Source organism: Fusarium odoratissimum (genome assembly GCF_000260195.1).
Source record: "Fusarium odoratissimum NRRL 54006 unplaced genomic scaffold supercont1.39, whole genome shotgun sequence".
Lineage (NCBI taxonomy): Eukaryota > Fungi > Ascomycota > Sordariomycetes > Hypocreales > Nectriaceae > Fusarium > Fusarium odoratissimum.
Window position 1 is genome coordinate 98,839 of NW_022158780.1, and position 20,027 is coordinate 118,865.

Below are 20,027 nucleotides of genomic sequence, written 5' to 3' on the forward strand. Positions count from 1 at the left end.
CCCGTTGACAGCTCAGGGGAATGGCATGATGTTTATATTTTAGACTTATAAGTAAACAATATTTCTTTTGTTTACCTTTAATCAAGACAAGTCTCGTTCAGTACTTCCATTTCATCTCACCAAGACCTTATCCTACAGCTGACGACAACATATTCTCACCATGACATTAATACCACCTCGATCATCTAACCGAATCTCTTCGCGGTCTACACCATTATCCGTCAGGATGAAGACCTATGTAATGCCCGTCGTTATGACGGCCTTAATGGTTCAACTTCTGTTCCTAGCAAATATGTCCTACCTCTTCGGTTCCCTCTTCAAGTCCTCGACACGAATGCATAACCTCAAGATCCTCGCGATCGATTTCGACGGCAGCGATATCGGAAAGGCCATTTCCGGTGCTTATGATACCCTCCAGTCAGACAAGTTCCCTTCCGTTGAGTTCGGTTCGTCCTCCGAGTATGATACCCCTGAAAAGGTTCGCGACGCTGTCTGTAACCATGGCTACTGGGGTGCTATTTACACTCATCCTGGTGCCTCTGATCGTCTTTTGTCCACCATCGAGGGCGACAACACTACTGTTTATGATCCACAAGACGCTGTCACTACGATTTACAACGGCGCATACTATCCTTCCATCTTCTCTTCTCTTCAAGGCAACATGCAGAGCCTCGTTGGCGCTGCCGCAACCATGTATGCCCTTGCGACTCCCGATGCCCTCAAGGCCGTCAACATGACCAACCCTACCTCAGCGAGCACACTCCTTCGACCCTTCCATGCCAACATCTGGAACATCATGCCGACCGAGCAGGGTACAAGAGTTCTTCTGAATACTGTCTCACTAGTGATGGGCATTCTCATGCATTTCTTCTTCCAGATGGGACTTAACGGCATTACAACTTCTACCAAGGTCCTCCAGTCGTACTCAAAGCGAGATGTTTATATTTTCCGCTTCATCACTGGAAAGATTTATACCCTCATCGGTGCTTTAGGCATGGCTGGCTATTTCTGGGCCTTCCGCGAGAATTGGAGCGTTGATGCTGCTCAGTTCTTTGAGACTTGGATGTGCCTCTGGTTCTACATGGACATCAACTACCTTGTCATCGACACAGTGCTGGCAACTATAGTTCCTATGCAGTTCTTTGCATTCTTCCTACTTACATGGATCATTCTCAATATCGGGTCAACCGTCTTCCCATTTGAGCTCACGCCTGGGTTCTACCATTGGTCGTGGGCACTTCCAGCCCATAACGCGTGGCTTCTTCTCGTCGGTATCTGGTCTGGGTGCCGTGCCAACATTGGGGTTACTCTACCCATCTTGTTCTCTTGGTGGGTTGTCGGCCACGCTGGAAGCACATGGTCAGTCCGCAAGAGGTGCTTGATGGCTGAGGCCGAGGCTGAGAGTCAGTTGCAAGATACTCCTAACGAGAAGTTTGAGCGATTCAGCACCGAGCAGACACGGCAGGAAACATCACATGGACTGAGACCGGTAAAGGATCTTGACCTGGAGGCCAACCTCCCCGCGCAGCGTCTGCGCAATGACGATGATAATCGGACAATTACAAATGGCGGCGAGCCGTCATAGGAGCACGATAACATCAAATAGTGCCGATGTGAATCGTTTTATCTGCAGTTGGGTTCTTGAGGATACTTGCTTGCCATCATGTTTAGCGAACTGAATTTTGGATTTATGGGATTTGTGCATTGGCGTTTGACTAAAGGACCGAAATACTTGGGCCTTCCCCCCATAGATGTCATAGATGGGTCGATGGAGATTCCCTCATACACTTTATAGACATAGACTGAGAACCATTAAATAATACACCAGCATTTAATATTAAAGAAGCCATAACTTATAAGCATTGAAGTTCGCCAATTGATTCGTCTCGTGTTGATGGATGCATAATGTAACACAATAAAGACTGCAACACCTGATTTGAGAGTAGATGAATACTTCGAGAACTCCTCTCAGCTCTCTGCCGTTAACTTCTGGCCCGCATCTGGCGACAGCGGAGCCGGTTCATAGTGGACGCCATCAGCTCAGAGTACACTTCAGATGATGCGGTGAATGAAGGCGTGGCGAACAACAAATAGCCGATTGATATAGTACGATTCGACGTATTGATAGTCTCACTTTACAATGAGACCCTATGATGCAAGCGCAGGTCATGCGCATCATCGGAAGATTAGTAGGTTTGAAGAGAGCGTGGTGCAAATAATCCCTTGAACACAAGACAGTCCACTGAAGTGAGAAGAGTTTAGGCCCTGTAATGATAATTTTAGGCAAGTTTAGGGCAATCTTAGGAGCCTCTTTCAGTAACTTGGTGGGGTTGACCTTGGATCAAAGCAAGCTTCATGCCTTTTGAAGATTCGGACGAGCCTGATGATAAATTCGATGTGAATCGCTTTATTTGAAGTAACTGAAATAGATAACCAATTCTTATGCCCTTTCTATCCGTAAAACAATAAACATGCGAAAATTCCCAAAACTAGATCAAATCGTTAGGGTTCTTGACAAACCCCTCAATAACACGCGCCAGCTCCTCCACCCTTGCCTCCCAGAACTCCCGACGCTCCTCGTCAGCCTCAATACCAATCTGAGTTCTACCGTTCTCAACAAATGATACAATACGAGGTGGTGTGGCAGGCTCGGGGTGAGGAATGGAGTAATCCACGCGACACTTCGTTCCAGCGAAAGGAATCGAGTCGAAGAACTCCTTGTTGAGATGGTTGGTAAAAGACCCATAAAAGGGAGTGTCTGCAGGCCAGTCTGTACACTCCTTGAGCACTTCCTGGAAGCTTAGCGTAGCGTGTTGGCTGCCCTCGACTGATTGACTGCGCACGTAGTCCAGGAGCTGTGAAGCTGTCCAGTTTTGCTCGAACTTGACGCGGACGGGCTGGTATTGGTAGCAGGGACCCATGATGGTGTCAATACCGGCGACATCGACGTCGCGACCGGAGACAATACCACCGAATGTGACATCGGAGACATTGAGGTGCTGCGACAGTACCTTGGCCCAGCCAGCAGTGAGAAGCATCGCGTGTGTTGTGTGAGGTGAGGCTCCAGAGATGTCAACATCCTTGGTCATGAATGCAGTCTTCTGCTGAGGCTCCGCAGCAGGAGCGATCTCAGTGTATGATGATCCTTCAAGATTCTTGCGCCAGTATTCCACGTTTTGAGGCTTAACGGTTGAGAGGTGCTGGATGTAAGTCTCAAAAGGCTCCGACGCGGGGATCTCCAGGCCACGGTAGCGAAGCTCAAGCTGGCGGAGGAGTTCGGGCAGAGAGACACCATCGTATTGTGCGTGCGAAATACGGATCATGAAAGCGTTCTCAGTCTCGCCTCGAAGAACGAAGAGGCGAATGAAAGAAGCGCCGAAAGCGAGATCAGTGCTGGTGTTGGCATCCGACTCTGCGACCTGCTTGGCAGCGTCGTCAATTGAGCCGTCGACGCTCTGTTCCGTGACCGGCACCTTCAATTCATCAAGGACAACTTGGAAAGTCTGTCCCTCATGTTGGACAAAAACAGTTCGAAGAATGGCGTGTTGTGACACGAGGTATTGGAAGCTGTCGACTAGACGGGCGGTGTCAATTGACTGGTCCAGGTAAAGCATGTTGTACTGAACTGAGCTTCGTGGGGCAGACACTGTTTGCTTGACATCGCCATGCTGGGGTCCAGTGGCGAGTAGAACGTCCTGGATCTTCCAGGTCAGGTCGGCCAATTGAGGCTGAATAGCCTGGGCGAGGAAGCCATCGACATCCTTGGTGTTCAACAGCGAAAAGGGAGTGTACTTCTTCGCACTCTCGCTGGCCTCGGGCGAGATCTCGACCAACGAGTTAGCCATGCCCCGGAGCTGCATGTTCTGGAAAATGCTTGCGACAGACAAACGGTACCCATCATGTCGCAAAGCAGAGACCATGCGCATAGCCACGATGGAGTCACCACCCAGGCGGAAGAAGTTGTCATCCAGCGATAGCTTCTCCTCCTCAATGCCAAGGAACTTTGACCATGAAGCGCGAAGAACGCGCTCCTTGGTGGTCAAGACTGTGGTGTCGGCAATTGTCTTCTTGAGAGATGCGAAGGACTTGCGGAGTTCGACGACCAGCGACAGAGACACCTCCGAAGCAAGAGTCTCCATGGAGTTGATGTCTGCGGCGCTAGAGAGGGGGATGCAGATTGAGGGAATGGCATAAGGTGGAAGGGTCTCAACCATTGCTTTGTTGAGGCCGATAATTGCCGCCGCAAGTTCAACAGAGACATCTTCCGCCAAAGGCAGTGATGCATCTTCAGTATCGACACCGAGCTTGAGCAACTGAGCATCCTTCGCAGGTGTGTCTTTGACAAATGCGACAACCACGGGAGTTTGACTGCTCGAACCCTTGGGAACAACAAGTCGGCTCACAGCTCCAGCAGTGCCAGGAAGCAGGCGCTTGAGCTCAAGGTTCGTAGCATTGAGATCCACGACGCGACCGTCAAGACTAGCCATATCATCCCTACGACCGATAAACACCAAGCTCAGATCATCGGTGTACTTGACGAGGTCTCCAGTACGGAAGAGCTTACTTTGTCGGCCAGGGTAGCCCAGCGCACCATCTTTCAACCACTCGGGAGCATCAACAACATCGGCATCGTCGCGCACAGAAGCAGATTCAAGCAGGAGCTCTCCGGTGCTTCCAAGCGGCATGAGAAGCTTCTCATTACCAGGCTGCACGATCCAAGGAATATATTGGACCGTGGGGTATTTGTCGCCGCTGGACAGGAATCGCGAGATGTCCTTGGGAGAGACAGGTGCCTGCTTGTTGGCTTCCCAGATCTCTCCTAACTCTTCTTCACCCAGACATGTGATGTCACTTAATGAGCGCGACACGTCGCCGCGAAGCTGGTTGATAGCAACCTCGAACTGCGACAGCACGCGTTGAACTTGGACGGGGCTGAGAAGCTCCGAGTCAAAGCTTGCCAACAAGCGAAAGCCGGTCTTCTGAAGAGACACAGCCAACATGAGAGGGTACGAGTTGAAGTGCAGGGCCTCAAGAGCGGCATCTCCCCCACGGAAAGAAGGCAGCTCATCGGTTTCTGTCTCAGAAGGCTGGGGGTCTTGAGGCTGGACGACAAGACCCATAGTGACTTCACAAGCAATTTGAGCATCTTCGCTCAGTCGGCGGATATGCTGGATACCAAGATGTTCATGCGCAGAGCGAGCGACACTTTGTTCCTGGACTGCGCGAAGGAACTCTTGCACTGTAGTCGTGCGGTCGAGACGAATGCGAACCGGGACAGTGGCGAGAATGGGACCCTCAATGAGCTCAGCACCAGGAAGAGGAATAGTACGACCCATGAACGTCTCTCCGAAAACAACATCGTCGCTCATGGAGTATTGCGACGCCAGCAGAGCCCACGCAGCTCGAATGACGGTAGCGATAGTGATGTCGGACTTGGCAGCCTTGTCAAGCTTGATGAAGCGCTCAGTCAGAGAGGTAGGATCGGGGATGTAAGAGCGCGATGGCAGGGTTGGGAATTGGGGTCCTGTAGCGCCAGCGAGTTGAGTCTTCCAGTAGTCCTTAGACGACTCGCGTGAGTCTTCGGCAAGGTAGCGAATGAAGTGCTTAAATTGAGCAGGTCGCGATACTTCTTCGCCCTTGTACGCAGCGCGGGCATGCTCGACGATGAGATCTGTAGACCATCCGTCGTAAATGGCGTGGTGGGCCGTCCAAACGAAGTATCGCTTGTCGAGAGCATTGTCGGTGACGATGGCGAAGCGAGAGAGCGGCGCGCCAGGCGACATGGGCTCTTTCTTGTCTTCCTCAAGGAACTCCCCCAGCGAAGACTCAACCTCCTTCCATTGAAGCGATTCATTGACGACAACTTGCATGAAGCCATGCTGCTTGAACTCAACAATGCGGGTGCGAAGGATGGGGCTCTCCTTGTACACGAAATCCCAAGCGGACTTGAGCTTGTCAACAGAACTCGAGGCGGGGATATCGGCGATTCGTTGCGCGACATAGTTCTCCTTCGATCGCGTGTAGAAAGCCATATGAATCTCCTGCATAGGCGCACAAGGGTAAATATCCTCGATCGCACTGAAGTCGCATCCCGATTGCTCAGCAGCCTCAGCGCGCAGGGCATCGCGGTCCATGTTATCCTTCAGCAGAGAGAACTCAGGAATCTGCATATCAACACCCTTGCTCTTATCTCCCTTCTGCATCGACTTTGCCATATCGGCGAGAACAGGGTAATTGAAGATATCAGCGACGGAAAGCGTGTATCCCCAGTCTCGAATGACTGGCACGAGCTTCATTGCAAGAACGGAGTCTCCGCCTGATGTGAAGAAGTTGTGTGTAGTGCTGACTTGCTTTGTCTCAAGTCCAAGCAGGCGACACCATGAGTCGCGCAGGAAGAGTTCAGCCTCAGACTCTGGCTCGCGGATCTCAGAGGACTCATTTGAAGCTGCTGAGGCCTGAAGGTTTGCAGAGATCTCAGCACCGAGGGCGCGAAGAGACTTTCGATCAGTCTTCCCAGAGACAAGGTAGGGAATCTTGGAGAGGGTGATATACGTCGCAGGCACCATGTACACTGGTACGACCTTCGAGAGTCTCTCGTTGAGCGTCTCGAGCGAGTCGCGCAGGCGAGGTGGGAAGTCAATTTGCCGAGCATCGCCATCATCCTTAGCTTCGCGATCAGCGATAAACGCTACCAGCATAGACTCCTTGTTCTGGTTTCTTGGTGCGATGATCTCAGCGACGACTTCAGCGCCCACGGGGAGAAGGTTCTTGATGTGGTGCTCAATCTCTCCTAGCTCTACACGCTGGCCACGAAGCTTGATCTGAGTGTCCTTGCGACCAACGAATACGAAGCCTTTCTCACCGTCTGGATCATATCGGACCAAGTCGCCTGTCTTGTACAGACGCCCATGGCGACCGGGAATTCCACCAGCGCCAGCGAGGAGGAAGTCGGGGTCGTGGATGAAGGCCGCATTCGTCTTCTCCGGATCACCAAGGTATCCTTGGCCGACAATTGGACCCTCAACGAGCAGTTCGCCGACAGCGCCCACAGGAACAAGCTTGTTGTGATCATCGGGATCAACGAGCCAGATACAGGCACCTGTGCCTGGTCCGATACTGACGTACGGCTTGCCCGCTGCGCTGGGGTTGACAGTACATCCAATCGTACATTCAGCGGGACCATAACCAACGACAATTCGAGTATGTTGGCCCCAGATCGCAATATCTCCAGCCGAGCAAGACTCGCCACCGATACCAAGACTGTTAAGCGATGGAATAATATCGGGGTCCAGAATACGTGCGACAGAGGGTGTGATGTTAACCATGTTAACCCTCAAGCGGCGGATCGCACCACTGAGATCATTCACACGGTCCTGATCAGTGGGAATGCAAAGACATCCACCACGAATGAGCGTGCACAGAATACTATCGACACTGACATCGAAAGCATATGATGTAAAATCGAGCGATCGTGAGGTGCTCGAGTATCCAATTCCCGTGCTTCGCGCAAGAGCGCTAGCAGTATATGTTTCGTGCGAGAGCATAACTCCCTTCGGCGTACCCGTACTACCGGAAGTAAAGATGATATATAGGAGAGATTCGGGCGGTACGTCGGGGAGTTTTCGGAGGGGATCTTGGATCGTCTTGGCCAAAGAGTCGAGAGTCGCTGTATCGACAACGACATGCTTTGCGTCGGGTGCGATTTCCGGGCCGTATTCCGCTTGGTCTCTCGAAGTGAGAATATGTGTCGCGTTGACTTGTTGAGCCATAACTTGTCGTCGCTGCATGGGTTGACTGGGATCGTGGAGTGAGAAAGCTGCGCCGGCTTTGATGATGCCCATGACTGCGACTGTCGTCCATCTTGACTTCTCAAAGCACAGAGGTACAATATCGCCGACCTTGACTCCGAGATCAATAAGATGTTGCGCAAGGAGTGTCGATAGTCTGTCAACATCTGCGTATGTGAAGTCGCCATCCCATGAGCAAATGGCTGGCGCATCAGGGCGCCACCTCACTTGCTCAGCGATCAGTGTGTGAATGCACATGGGTACTGGCGGAGGAAGGTCTTTGTTCCAGTTCCATATCACAGACTTGTCCAGCTCGCCTAGTGGTAGGACGGAGCTAATTGTTGCGGTCGAATCGGTGAGTGTCGTGTTGAGAACTTCTACAAGGGCTTGGGCAAAGTGGTTGGCAAGGAACTCTGCGCCTAGAGGCTCGCGCCATGTCAGCCGGAGCCACAGAACCTCGTCTTCTAGTATCGCTTCGATTTGAACGTTTCCCTGTGTCGCACAACCCATTAGTTGGTGGAGATGAGAGGTGAGGCTCATGCGCTTACCCAGTTCACTGACAACTCGCCGTCTTCGGTCACGTTAGTGACGACCTCGCCTGTCGCAGCCTCATCATTGAAGAAGAACTTGTATCCTTTTGTCTCAAAAGGTTGTTCTGACTGTAATTCTTGTTGCAGGTAGTTTCGGAACACCTTCAGCTCCGATGCGACAGAGTCGCTACCATCCCATTGCAGCTTCGATGTGTTGAGGGTGAATGTGCGACACGTTGAAGAACCAATTTCGCTCAAACCCCACGAGAACTCAACATGATTCCCGTGGCCATGACGATACAGAAGAAGCGTCCATGCTAGTAGTAGGATTTCAAGCTCATAGCTATCTTGGTCTTGTTGTTTGCGAAGAACAGGTACGTCATAACGCACACCCTTCGCCCGCGGCTGCGCCGACGACTGAACGTCTCCCATGATGGGCTATTTTGTGTGTATTTGTTTTAATGTTGTATTTGGTGGGCTGGAAGAAGATCCCGCCGGAGACGATGGGAATACAGATGCAGTTTGCAACGACGAGAAACTCTACATGAACGCCTCCACTATTTTATTGCAGAACTGCCAACCCAAACTGCAGGAACACCATTACGTATTGAACAGAGGTTTTCATCCGTCCTGAGCATATCGTATACAAGCTGTGTGGGGGGTAGACGGGGACCTTTGAAGCTTCACTCACTCAGGGTCCCGAGCTTCCCATCATGGGCGACTTCGGAGGGTGTCCGTCTTGGGGTCTCGTCTGCTCATCGGTCGTCCATTGCTGATCTCGGCACGCTAATCCGTGCGTGAATCGATGTGAAGAGGATGAAAGCCCCACGCTCGATGGGCCCCTTGGATACATCCTAGCTTCCCGTGTGAAATTTACGGAACTAGTGCGGCTAAAGAAGCAAGAAGAAGGGAGCGGGAGATGGGTGGCTTCAGTGAGAGGTTGCTCTGCCAAGGCGGTTGTGAATGAGGCTGCTTCTTCAATCAGGGGGGAATACACGTTCGCATGAACGCATGCTGCAGAGCCAGAGCTCTGGTAAAGGATTCATCCGCGTGGTATCGCATGTAGCAAATGGTTCGATGAAAGTGAAAAGGACTGGCCCTGGCTGAAGTGGTCGAGTTGCAGGCCTCTCCACCGCGCCATGTAACAGCGTTGCAACCCAAGAGAAAACAGGGTTTCTCTTCGTCCCGTTACCATACGGAGAGTAGTAATAATCGACATGTCGGCGGGGACGTAGTGGATGAAGTGATGACCCCCATGAAGCCGAGGCGACATTTTTTTCTTTTCGTGTGGTGGGGTGATTGATAAGTTCATTATCTGATCAGATTGACAAGGATCAGTGAATTCTCCACACGAGCTTGCTGGCCATGGCGTCACACCACAAGCCACTGAACAATTTGAACCCGTCTGTAAGGTACTTCTCAGTGTCTGAAACCGCCGTGGCTAGCTCTAATGTGAATTAAGTATGTCGGGCTCTATACTAAACAAAAATATGGAGAGAAAATGCCTCATAAATGCACTGCAATGCATCATAGCTTACTATCCACCCATCTCGGAGCCCTCTTCTCCACAAAGGCCTGCACGCCTTCGTGGAAATTGTGCCCATCAGCCATGATCTTGTCCCACGTCTGACGGTGCACCCGGACTGCATTCTCAGCACTCCCGTGCTCCCAGCCCGCAAGGATACCCGCACGAGACACAATAACACTATCGGGGCTATTCTTGATAATGAGCGCAGCGTACTCCAGCGCCTTTTGCACCACTGGTCGCTCCAGCACATCGCTGTCCGGTGGGGCGTCTTCAGTAATGGCGTTGAGAAAGCCAAATTCGCGGGCCTCTGCAGCACTGATGCTCCGCCCTGTGAGAGCCATTTCAGTGGCGCGCGGGCGACCAATTGTTCTTGCTAGTCTTGGTAGAGAGCCTGCATTAGCAACGACACCAATCTTAGCCTCAGGAAGAGCAAAGGTAGCGCTCTTCGCAGCGACAATGAGGTCCAGATTGGCGATGATCTCGAAACCGCCTCCCATCGCCAGACCATTTACAGCGGCGATAATGGGTTTCTTTCCGCTCCTACGCGAAAGGCCGCCAAATCCCGTCGTGGGCGGGTCCATGGGTCTCTTCTCGGGAATTCCGTCTCGTTTGCGCTGATTGATCTGGTTCCATTCCTTGAGGTCCATGCCAGCGCAGAATGCACGCCCAGCGCCTGTGACGATGGCGCAGCGCAGTGAGGGCTCGTCGTCGTACCACTCCCAGAGAGCTTCGAGCTCATATTCTGCGTCGCTGGTCATTGCATTGAGGGCTTTGGGTCGGTTGAAGACCATGAGCATAACGTGTTGTGCTGGGAATGACACGAGGCCATAGCTTTGGGCTGGTGGTTGGCGATTGAACGTGTGTTGCGCCATGGCGATCGATTTGCTGAAGGATTGTGGATGGTGTATGCTTCGGTGAGTATGCGTTTATGTGTTGCACTCGGTGATAAAAACAGGCCGGCAGGGTTTATCTGATGAAGCCGAGGATGCTCAATGGCCAGCACTTTTTGATGATTCTGTTCAGATCAGATAAAAAAATGGTGCAATGTGACCCAAGCCGGCGTTAGAGTTCCAGAAGGGTTCAGTTGAAAAGATCCCTGCTCCTCGATCGCTGGCACGCCCCCTCCAGCGCGTGGCACCTGGTCGCTTTGGCGTCGAGCTACGGAATGAACCGTTTGAGAATCTAATCAATCACATCTGATAATCCAGGGCAAACATGGCAATCATGCATCACATGCTGCATTCTAGGAATTTCTTTTTCATGATCGTGCATGATGCTAGCGTAGCACCGAGATCGGACAGTTGAGCAAAATTTTCATGGGAGCTATGACATTTCCAAGAGCTTGGGGGATGATCACTGCCAGCTCTGACGTGAAGAAGGCTGGGCCAAGGAGCTCCAGCAGAACTTCATTCACTGCGCCTTCAAAGACTCGCAACAGAATACTTGCAAGGGCCGAAAAACACCATGTAAACGTGAATCTCACTGCCTTGGCAACGGTTTGTGTTTTTCCTTTTTCCACTTACGCCCAAATGTGGCTCTCTTGGCTGACAAGCATGTCCCGGTGCTATCGGTAGTTGGGAGCAAGCAAGCCACTGTTTCCCTCCGAACCGAGACCGCGCCTTTCTCGCCTCGACAAGAATGATATCGAATTCACACACGAGTCAATGGCCCCGTGATTGGGCATGAACAATGAGCGATATATGCATCGAGGCCCTAGATCAACTCTTGAATCAGCGGCTGAAAACAAAAGTGAGAGCGTGATGCGGTGCGAAAGCTGAGGGGGCGCTGGCCAAGCAGGGGCTTTCGCGATCGCAACAAGGCCTGCGAAGCACAGTATTTCGGCTACTTTTTTTTTCTTTTTTCTTGCGCATTGAATTGTGTTTGCAAGGTCATGTTTGCTTCAATATTTTCCATTCACCTCCTCGTGATGCTGCGAGAGCTTGCGCAACGGTCCAATTGATCGTGGGGGCAGCTGGTGACGACCTGCATTTGTGATGTGGTCGGCGGTAGCGCTGGAAGAAGGCCGCAGTTTGCGCAATCAAGTGATTCGAGCAAAGTACTTCTTTCCGATCGCTTCCAAAGACTCAAAAGTCAAGTTACTTCTACGTTTGTTCGCGTGGGGGACTGATGGAGGCGTTTGTCGAGCATGCGGTTCCGTCGCGTGTGTTGCGCTGTTACGCGACCAAGAGTCAACAACTCTCTAGGTGCTGCGTGACCATGGCTTCGTAGACATTCCATTCGAGCCATAATTCTACCAAACAGCCTCGCGTCACAGTTAATAACTCACCTGGGTTCTGATTACACCGTTTGGAATCTGCCTTCCAGCTTGTGATGGCACGTATCGTAGCCTGTTCGGTGGCGCATGCAAGCAAACCACTGGAAATTCGTGTATTCGATCAACTCGACACATCAAACCAAGTGATTTACCGCTCTGCTTCGCTCGGCCGTACAAAAATAGTAATCCCCATTGCATTGCCAATTATGCACCCAAGTTCATACCCAACGAGTCGTTGCATCGGTTTAATTGTAACGTCTTTTGTTCACCATCTGCATCGCCAGACTCCTACCCTAAGCCTCGTAGTGATGCTTTAGCTTCAAGCCATCTGTCGCCGGGTACTCGCGATTCGCAGGACGTATCAATCTAATCTAATCTGATTGATGGCAAAAATTGATTGATTAGAGCTCGGCAAGCCGTGTTTCGTAGTGGTGAAGCGAAAGTCGGTGGCGTGAATGTCATCCCGGGACCACCAAGAACGAGCCAAGCTTTCATGCAACCTCCGTGCACTACGGCTTTCGTGACGTCGGAGGCCATTCGAAGCGGATTAAAGGGATAAGTTCTTATAATCGAGGAATGAGAAGAACTTGACGCAAGTTAGATAATACTTTCCATCATTCTATAGGGTAGAGCTTGCAGACACCTCGATACTTCACAAGCTTCACCAACACCAGACGAAATTTCTCAGCATGACAGCGAGCAAAAAACTCAGAACCCCACAACAGCTTCCTTTCTAAATCTCCGCGCCTCAAATTAGCGTACATCCCATCCACTTGGCCCTAATTAGCGTCTACTTAGTGGCATGATCCCACTGCAAAGCTCGCAGGGACCGCGGATAATCGGCACAGACCGGATTCAACACGACGTCTTCGACCACGCTTCCAAGCTTTACAAGACAGACTCCCCTCCCCTGCCCTGCTTCCCTCGGCTTGTCCACTTCACGGTAGGCATCGGGATATTCGCCGTCTCGAGCAAAGATGGAATACATCTTATCTAATCTGATTGGGCCAAGACCCTTCTACACCGAGATCGGGGTATAAATAAAATCTGGAGAGAAAAAGAACAAGTTCAGTCAGTAGTCACAAGCCAACAACCAACAATCATGTCTTCAGAACCATTCCAGCAAAAGTCGCCAATCAAGATCAGGCTCCCTCTGCCTTATCTGTCCACTTACTACCTCGAGCGTACTGCTGAGGGTAAGCAGTCGTATCGTCTGCGCAAGGACGACTCCGTCACAGAGGGCAAGCCTTTCCCCAAGGCTCTGCACGCAGATGATCTAGTTTTCTCCAAGATTCCCGCTGTGGAATCTGATAAGATCCCTGATTCTGATAACCGCGAGTATGCTCGTGCCAGAAGAAGTCCTGTCTGGTCGTTGAGCTGGGAGAAGCAGACTCCTACTCTTGCGCAGACGTGGATGTTCCTCTACACTTTCTTCACATATCACTTTGATGTAGAGCAATTCCGTCTTCGCCTTGAGGGCGCTGGCGCTGAGGATCTGGCCAAGGAGCTGGTCCTCTCCATGGTTGCCATCAACATGCCTCCTCCTCCCAAGGGCGTTGAACCCGCGCCCAGCACGGGCGTTGAGGTTCTCATTCTTCGCAGCGCGTTCTGGCAGGGATGTGCCTCTCCTTTGGGTCAACAGCCCATCTGGCTTCCTACCTGGAACTCCGCCAACGTGGTGCCTCATCTGGAGTATGTGATGACGCCCACCTCTGAGTCCACTCTCCTGCGTCACCCGCGCCGAACACCCAAGCCTGCGGCCGGTAGTTACATCTACAGCCGGTACATCCCATCTCTTGACGAGCACTTCAACCTCGTCGCTCTTGACTACGAGAACCCCGAACACCTGGGTCTCTTCAACACATGGCAGAACGACCCTCGTGTCGCTGCTGGATGGATGGAGACAGGTACTCTTGATGAGCATCGCGCATATCTCAAGAACATCCACGATGACCCTCATCAGTTCGCTGTCCTGGGTTACTTCAACGACACACCTTTCGCCTACTTTGAGCTGTACTGGGCCAAGGAGGACAAGATGGGTCAGCACTACGCCTGTCTTGACTTTGATCGCGGCCGACACTCACTCGTCGGTAACGACAAGTTCCGCGGACAGTATCGCGTTATGGCATGGTGGCCCAGTGTGATGCACTACGAGTTCCTCGATGACCACCGCACTGAGAACGTCGTTGGCGAGCCTCGTCTCTCTAGCGAAAACGTTCTTAAGTATGAGATGATCTTTGGTCTTCACCAAGACAAGTGGATGGACCTGCCTCACAAGCGATCCAACCTGGTCAAGATCTCTCGGGAGCGCTTCTTCCAGATCTGCCCCTTCAATCAGGGCAAGCCTCGTGTCGCTGGCACGACCTTTGGCTTTGAGCCCAAGCTGTAAATGAATGGGAAAATGTCTTTAAAAGTTGTTGGATTGGAAATTTGATAGCCATTGGATAGTAAAATAATGCTAGCGACTCGTTTATCATCAGTCAATTTTTATTATCGCTGTTGTTCGTTCTTACAACCTCTTGGCGACGGGCTGTGACGTTTGGGCATGAGTGAAGCGGTTCACAATTGACAATTCGCACTCCAACGGGAATAAATCTGCCAAGATAATGGCCAAGCGGTGATCCGATCTTACCGATCAGGAATCCTTTGACACGCTGCCAAGGCGCAACGGCATTGCCGATCCTGTTGATCAGCTTCAATTACATGCAGAGGTTGCGATTGAAGATCAACGTTCTACAGCGAGGTATCTTGTAATCTGCCGATTTCACCAGCCGCAAACTCTGGATATAGCAATTCCATTGCAAGGTAATCAAGCCAACGGGAGATACAGCTAGAATGAGCTTCGGAACATTGGTCGGCTGTTGTTCGCTTCCGGAAATGTCATGAATTACCCTCTCGTGACACGGAGCTAGCGTGGGGGACCCTTTTCTTCATTACGGCTCCCGTCTTTTTTACGCAAATGAGCTCCGAAAACTGGATGAAATTGCGCCGGTTGCAGCCGTCATTTAAGCTTGTTTAAGCGGCAGATAAACTGCGTCGAGGCTTGCAGCAACGAGATCGCGTGCCTCGCCCAAACTTTGTTTTCTCACCAAAGCACAAACAGTTGGCCGAGCAAAGAAAGCCCATTCCTAGCTTCAGGGGTCTGGTCTCACGACCTTCAGTGGAGTGACTCTCCTCCCACAACCCGCGGCTCAAGCGGTTGAGGCACCGACCCCTGGAGGACTTGACCCCTTGTGGCGTTTGGTCCGCTGGTTGTGAGGCCAGAATCAAGCCTCGTTATGCAGTCTTGGCCATAAATGGGCATGGTCTGTAGGGCTACTGATGATGAGCAATGGAGCTGTATTTGCCAAGAGGAAGTTATTGATGATTGCCAAGAGAGAAATATGGGCTTTTTACGGCGAGCTTCCGATGGGTTTTTAGTTTGCCAAGCGCGGAACGTCGACAGCTGATGCAGGGTTTTTTTTTTAACGACGTCTTGGAGTGTTCCGACGTGTTGGCTGAACATGACAGAACACGCCTGATGGGAATCCTTGTATCGTGGTGCCAAGATCACGCAGTTGGTTGGCTCTAGGTAATACAATCCCACGCCAGAGGCAAAGGCTGAAGGAAGTAGTGAGATGCGAAATGGGGGGGCTCCGCTGTAAAAGCGGAGGTTACAGTGAGGCCTCAGTGACTCTCAGCGAACCCTGTCTTGTTTACAAAGCGATGCTGCAAAGCGCATCAAGATTGAATAAGATCCCACAATACGATAGATACAGTACAACACGGCTCAAAGCCAACAGAAGCAATTTCACCGATGAAGCACAAACTTTGATTCGATCTAATCGATCAATCAGATTAGATAATGGAAATCTCTGCTTTGACGCCCTCCGAACTGAACCCCCCACTTACAAACCCGGTAACTCGTGCGTTCCAGGCCTGTGCTAACGACAAAGTGGCTGCAGCCGCTGGATCCCTCGCGTTCCGAGAATCTCCAGTCTGTCACTTTCTCTCTGTTTGTTGGTTCCCAATTCCCAATTGCCCTAAACGAGCCCGATCTCGGTGGATTTGGCCACCTGAGAGACCTGATCTTATCTGATGGAAAGTGGATTGCGTCTAATATCCTTCACAGTCTAGCCAGAAAGCACCCTTGCTCTAGACAACTGCTTTAAAATTTTCCCTGTCAATTTAAACTTATAACCGTGTGCTCTTCCCTCCCATGATCTGCTGAGCCTCTCTTTCTTCCTTGTCTTCCCAAAGCTTAAGCTTAAATTTTATCCTCCTAAAGACAAGATCACCATGGGAGCTCTCGACAAGTTCCTTGGGCGCAAGGGCAATGAGGGTGATGCCGCTGAGGCACCCGTCACTGTCACTGCTGCCATGAACGAAAAGGACCAGGAGGCTGGCAAATATCCTGATGAGACTGGTAGCGCCAGCGATGCTGTTACTGAGAACGCGCAGCATGGTGTCAAGACCGTTGAGGCTACAACTCTGGCCTGGAGCAAGAAGGCTCTTGCTGGCGTCTTCGTTTTGTATGTCTTCGCCTTGTCGTAATTGAAGTCGCAAACTAACGATCTTGCAGCATGTGGTTGATCTACCTTACAAATGGTTTCCAGAGTCAGATCAATTACACTCTTGTTCCCTACGCCAGCAGTGAATGGGAGTCTCACTCTCTCATTCCCGTCATTGGCATCGTCGCCAACTGCATGACTGCTGCTGTCTACATTCCTCTGTCCAAGATCCTCGATATCTGGGGCCGTGCTGAGGGCTTCCTCCTCATGGTCATTTTTGCTACTGTTGGTATGATCATGATGGCTGCTAGTCATAACCTCGCCACCTACTGTGCCGCTGTCGTGAGTCATCTCCGGTCCCTAGCAACGACAAACGTTTACTAATTGCCCTAAAGGTCTTCTGGCAGGTTGGCTGGTCCGGTCTCACCTACAGTATCGACGTTATCACGGCCGATTCCACACAACTCAAGAACCGAGGTCTTGCATACGCCTTCACCTCTTCTCCCTACATGATCACCGCCTTCGCTGGTCCCAAGTCTGCCGAGGCCTTCCTCCGAAACGGTGACCAGTGGCGATGGGGCTTTGGAACATTCTCCATTGTCCTTCCCGTCGTCGCCATCCCCATGTACATTCTCCTGAAATACAACCTCCAGAAGGCCAAGAAGCAGGGACTCCTTGTCAATGAGTCTAGCGGTCGATCTTTCTTGGAGAACATCAAGTGGGGACTCATCGAGTTCGATGCTGCTGGTGCTTTCTTGTTCGCCGCTGGCCTTGTCATCTTCCTCCTTCCCTTCTCCATTGCTAGCAGCGCCCCTAAGGGTTGGGACACCCCCTACATCATTGCGATGATCATTTTGGGCGTCGTTCTCTTGGCCATCTTCGGTGCTTACGAGCGCTTCGTTGCCCCTAAGCCATTCCTTCGCTTCGAGCTCCTTACCAGCCGCACCGTTATCGGTGTCTGTCTTCTGGACTTCATCTACATGATCGCCTACTACTGCTGGAACAGCTACTTCACCTCTTTCCTCCAGGTGGTCAATAACCTTTCTCCCTCCACAGCTGGGTATGTCAGCAACACCTTTGAGATCGTCTCTGGTGTCCTCCTCTTCATTGTCGGTTATGCCATGCACAAGACCGGTCGCTTCAAGTGGATTCTGTGCGTCGGTATTCCTCTGTACATGTTCGCCCAGGGTCTCATGATCTACTTCCGTCGCCCTGGTCAGTCCATCGGCTACCTTGTCATGTGTGAGGTCTTCATCTCCATCGCTGGCGCTACCTTCATTCTTTGCATGCAAGTCGGTATCCTCGCTGCCGTCGAGCACCAGTATGTCGCTACCGCTCTGGCTACCCTTAGCGTCACTGGCAACATTGGATCTGCTGTCGGAAACACCATCTCTGCCACTATCTGGACCAACACCTTCTACAAGAAGCTCGCTGAGTATCTTCCTGAGTCCGCGCAGGCTGATATCGACGCCATCTATGAGTCTCTCGACTCCCAGCTGCTCTATGAGCCTGGTAGCCCTGAGCGCCTGGCTATCCAGAAGGCTTACGGTTATGGCCAGGCTCGCATGCTTGCTGCCGGAACCGGTATCATGGCTGTTGCTCTTATCTCGCTATTCTTGATCAGGAACTACGATCTCAGGAAGATCAAGCAGACCAAGGGTACTGTCTTCTAAGAGACTGGATTATCTTGGATTATGCGGTCAGATTGATCTCAAACAAAATGATGGTGGAAGAGTAAATGTTGTATGATGTTATATATCTAGTACCTAACAGACAATCGTAATAAATGATGGGGACATTGTGGCCCTAACAGAATGGTATTGTATGCCTTCTTATTTATCTTTCAAGTTCCAGTAATATGTGAAGATCGCTTGTGATCTTGTCCCAGTCGTTAGACTTGTCGCTGAGTCGTCAGGATGGTGCAGTTCATGGGGTGAAGTGAGCTGGTGCATCCTCGGAAGGCAAATGTATCATCGACGACACTACTTGGCATCGCGCGACCACTGAACCATTTATGTTTTACAATAATGGAAAATTTTAACCATTGAAGTATCGCCTTCTGCTGTTTCGCGACGTTGATCTCGGACAGAGGGCTGCCAAAGTAGATCGACATCGCACACACACTCATCCAACAACATCACCTATGAAGAGTTTGTACGATGTGCGCACTTGCATGCGCCAACTCTAATTCAAGTCTATCAATTCTATCTTCAATTATATTTAAATTTTGCCCAGAATGAACTGCATGAGTCCCTGCTGAAGACCCGTCACCGCAACACTTCCGTGATCCTCGCCCTCAAACTCACGGGTCCAGATCTTCTTGACACTCGGACAATCCTTCAGTCGCGACACCAAAGCTGTTGCGCTTGGCTTCATCTTATCGTCTTCCGCACAGTTCTGTCTCTTGTACCACTTTTCATCGTCATCGTCAGGGTCCCTTACCAACTCTGACTTGCCGGTGCCCCATGTAAGAGCCAGCGAAAATGGAGGGTCGACGGGCTTGTCGCGTGCAAGAAAAGCAGTCTCACGCTCGCGGATCAAAAAGTCCTTGTTCCACCAAATAACTGGACTAGCAGCGATGTAAGTGTTAAACAGCTCTGGTTGCGTGAACATGGTGTTGAGAGTGAAGATGCCACCGTATGAGTGGCCAAATAGGGCTTTGCGACCGGTATGAAGATTGGCCTTGGGGAAGAGCGTGTCTTCAACGTAAGGCATAACATCGGCTTTGATCCAGTCGAGAAATTCATTGGCTTCACCAAATGAGATGTCTGTGCGAGGCTTGCCATACCTGTCGAGCGGCATGTCGTACTCATCGGCAGGTGGTGTAAGATCCGGCCCACGACGGAAGTCGTAGACATATTTGCTGGGCGGGTATCCAATACCCACCACGACAGTTCTTGTGCTGTTCAAGTATTCCAAACGACGGGAAACATCAACAGCTGTGAAGAAATAGGCATTGCCATCAACAAGGTAGCTGCGTGGTGATTAGGTACGGTCTTTTTGGGGTAAGGCGAAGCACTACTCACACCAGATTGACCACTTCATTCTCAGAGGCAACGCGATCTTCACCCCAGCACAAAGGCCATGCTACTTGCACAAGGTAATCTCCTCTCTTTGTCTTGGCAAGCCACTCAAGGGTATTAGGGACACGAGCGTGTCCATGGCTATGATCGGTAGTCATTGTTTTGTTGTGAATGTGAATAAGACTTCTTGGTGTTAATAGCGACAATAGTGGGCGGGCGCGCGTGAGACAACGCAGCATGACATGCAGCGACAGCAGACTAAGGTAAGACGAGTCAGTGACTGGACTGGAACTCAAGATCTGATAAACAGAGAAAAAGATCTGATAAAAAACGCGCATTTACTATGGGTCCTTTATGGCGTCAGTGCGACAGCGGTATCGGATCAAGGCTTTGG

At 51.1% G+C, this 20,027-nt stretch overlaps 6 protein-coding genes across 8 annotated transcripts; 3 read left to right on the forward strand and 3 right to left on the reverse strand.

Annotated features, from left to right (window-relative positions):
• The first annotated feature begins 64 nt into the window (after positions 1-64).
• Positions 65-1,852, forward strand: FOIG_14208 (uncharacterized protein). Its single transcript, XM_031215416.1, has one exon. The coding sequence runs from the start codon at positions 161-163 to the stop codon at positions 1,583-1,585; it is 1,425 nt and encodes a 474-aa protein (XP_031054810.1). The 5' UTR covers positions 65-160; the 3' UTR covers positions 1,586-1,852.
• A 527-nt stretch (positions 1,853-2,379) lies between these two features.
• Positions 2,380-9,522, reverse strand: FOIG_14209 (uncharacterized protein). Its single transcript, XM_031215417.1, has 2 exons — positions 8,336-9,522; positions 2,380-8,279 (listed from the first exon to the last, which is right to left on the reverse strand). The coding sequence occupies exons 1-2, from the start codon at positions 8,747-8,749 to the stop codon at positions 2,490-2,492; spliced, it is 6,204 nt and encodes a 2,067-aa protein (XP_031054811.1). The 5' UTR covers positions 8,750-9,522; the 3' UTR covers positions 2,380-2,489.
• Positions 9,523-9,593: 71 nt separating this feature from the next.
• On the reverse strand, positions 9,594-12,830 carry FOIG_14211 (enoyl-CoA hydratase). The gene is made up of 2 exons (XM_031215420.1): positions 12,764-12,830; positions 9,594-12,706 (listed from the first exon to the last, which is right to left on the reverse strand). Exon 2 carries the CDS (start codon positions 10,715-10,717, stop codon positions 9,845-9,847), a length of 873 nt encoding a protein of 290 aa, XP_031054812.1. The 5' UTR covers positions 10,718-12,706; positions 12,764-12,830; the 3' UTR covers positions 9,594-9,844.
• Positions 9,594-15,931, forward strand: FOIG_14210 (uncharacterized protein). Of its 2 annotated transcripts, XM_031215419.1 has the most exons (3): positions 11,182-11,341; positions 11,420-12,815; positions 12,878-15,931. In XM_031215419.1, the coding sequence occupies exon 3, from the start codon at positions 13,223-13,225 to the stop codon at positions 14,507-14,509; it is 1,287 nt and encodes a 428-aa protein (XP_031054814.1). In that variant the 5' UTR covers positions 11,182-11,341; positions 11,420-12,815; positions 12,878-13,222; the 3' UTR covers positions 14,510-15,931. The 2 variants fall into 2 exon arrangements, with proteins under 2 accessions (XP_031054813.1, XP_031054814.1); XM_031215418.1 differs by having other exon boundaries at positions 9,594-12,815.
• Positions 15,932-16,086: 155 nt separating this feature from the next.
• On the forward strand, positions 16,087-18,743 carry FOIG_14212 (uncharacterized protein). 2 transcript variants are annotated; one of them, XM_031215421.1, is made up of 3 exons: positions 16,087-16,631; positions 16,682-16,952; positions 17,006-18,743. In XM_031215421.1, the coding sequence occupies exons 1-3, from the start codon at positions 16,399-16,401 to the stop codon at positions 18,281-18,283; spliced, it is 1,782 nt and encodes a 593-aa protein (XP_031054815.1). In that variant the 5' UTR covers positions 16,087-16,398; the 3' UTR covers positions 18,284-18,743. The 2 variants fall into 2 exon arrangements, with proteins under 2 accessions (XP_031054815.1, XP_031054816.1); XM_031215422.1 differs by having other exon boundaries at positions 16,087-16,952.
• On the reverse strand, positions 18,715-19,949 carry FOIG_14213 (uncharacterized protein). Its single transcript, XM_031215423.1, has 2 exons — positions 19,637-19,949; positions 18,715-19,584 (listed from the first exon to the last, which is right to left on the reverse strand). The coding sequence occupies exons 1-2, from the start codon at positions 19,870-19,872 to the stop codon at positions 18,831-18,833; spliced, it is 990 nt and encodes a 329-aa protein (XP_031054817.1). The 5' UTR covers positions 19,873-19,949; the 3' UTR covers positions 18,715-18,830.
• Between the last annotated feature and the right edge of the window lie 78 nt (positions 19,950-20,027).

Bases quoted from the DNA above. Each gene is read 5' to 3' on its own strand.
- FOIG_14208 (XM_031215416.1), top strand. From the start codon at position 161: ATGACATTAATACCACCTCGATCATCTAACCGAATCTCTTCGCGGTCT.
- FOIG_14212 (XM_031215421.1), top strand. From the start codon at position 16,399: ATGGGAGCTCTCGACAAGTTCCTTGGGCGCAAGGGCAATGAGGGTGAT. The intron at 16,632-16,681 runs GTATGTCTTCGC...ACGATCTTGCAG, and splicing joins CTTGCTGGCGTCTTCGTTTT to CATGTGGTTGATCTACCTTA. The intron at 16,953-17,005 runs GTGAGTCATCTC...ATTGCCCTAAAG, and splicing joins CCACCTACTGTGCCGCTGTC to GTCTTCTGGCAGGTTGGCTG.
- FOIG_14209 (XM_031215417.1), bottom strand. From the start codon at position 8,749: ATGGGAGACGTTCAGTCGTCGGCGCAGCCGCGGGCGAAGGGTGTGCGT. The intron at 8,280-8,335 runs GTAAGCGCATGA...TGTGCGACACAG, and splicing joins GCGAGTTGTCAGTGAACTGG to GGAAACGTTCAAATCGAAGC.
- FOIG_14213 (XM_031215423.1), bottom strand. From the start codon at position 19,872: ATGCTGCGTTGTCTCACGCGCGCCCGCCCACTATTGTCGCTATTAACA. The intron at 19,585-19,636 runs GTGAGTAGTGCT...ATCACCACGCAG, and splicing joins AATGAAGTGGTCAATCTGGT to CTACCTTGTTGATGGCAATG.
- FOIG_14210 (XM_031215418.1), top strand. From the start codon at position 13,223: ATGTCTTCAGAACCATTCCAGCAAAAGTCGCCAATCAAGATCAGGCTC.
- FOIG_14211 (XM_031215420.1), bottom strand. From the start codon at position 10,717: ATGGCGCAACACACGTTCAATCGCCAACCACCAGCCCAAAGCTATGGC.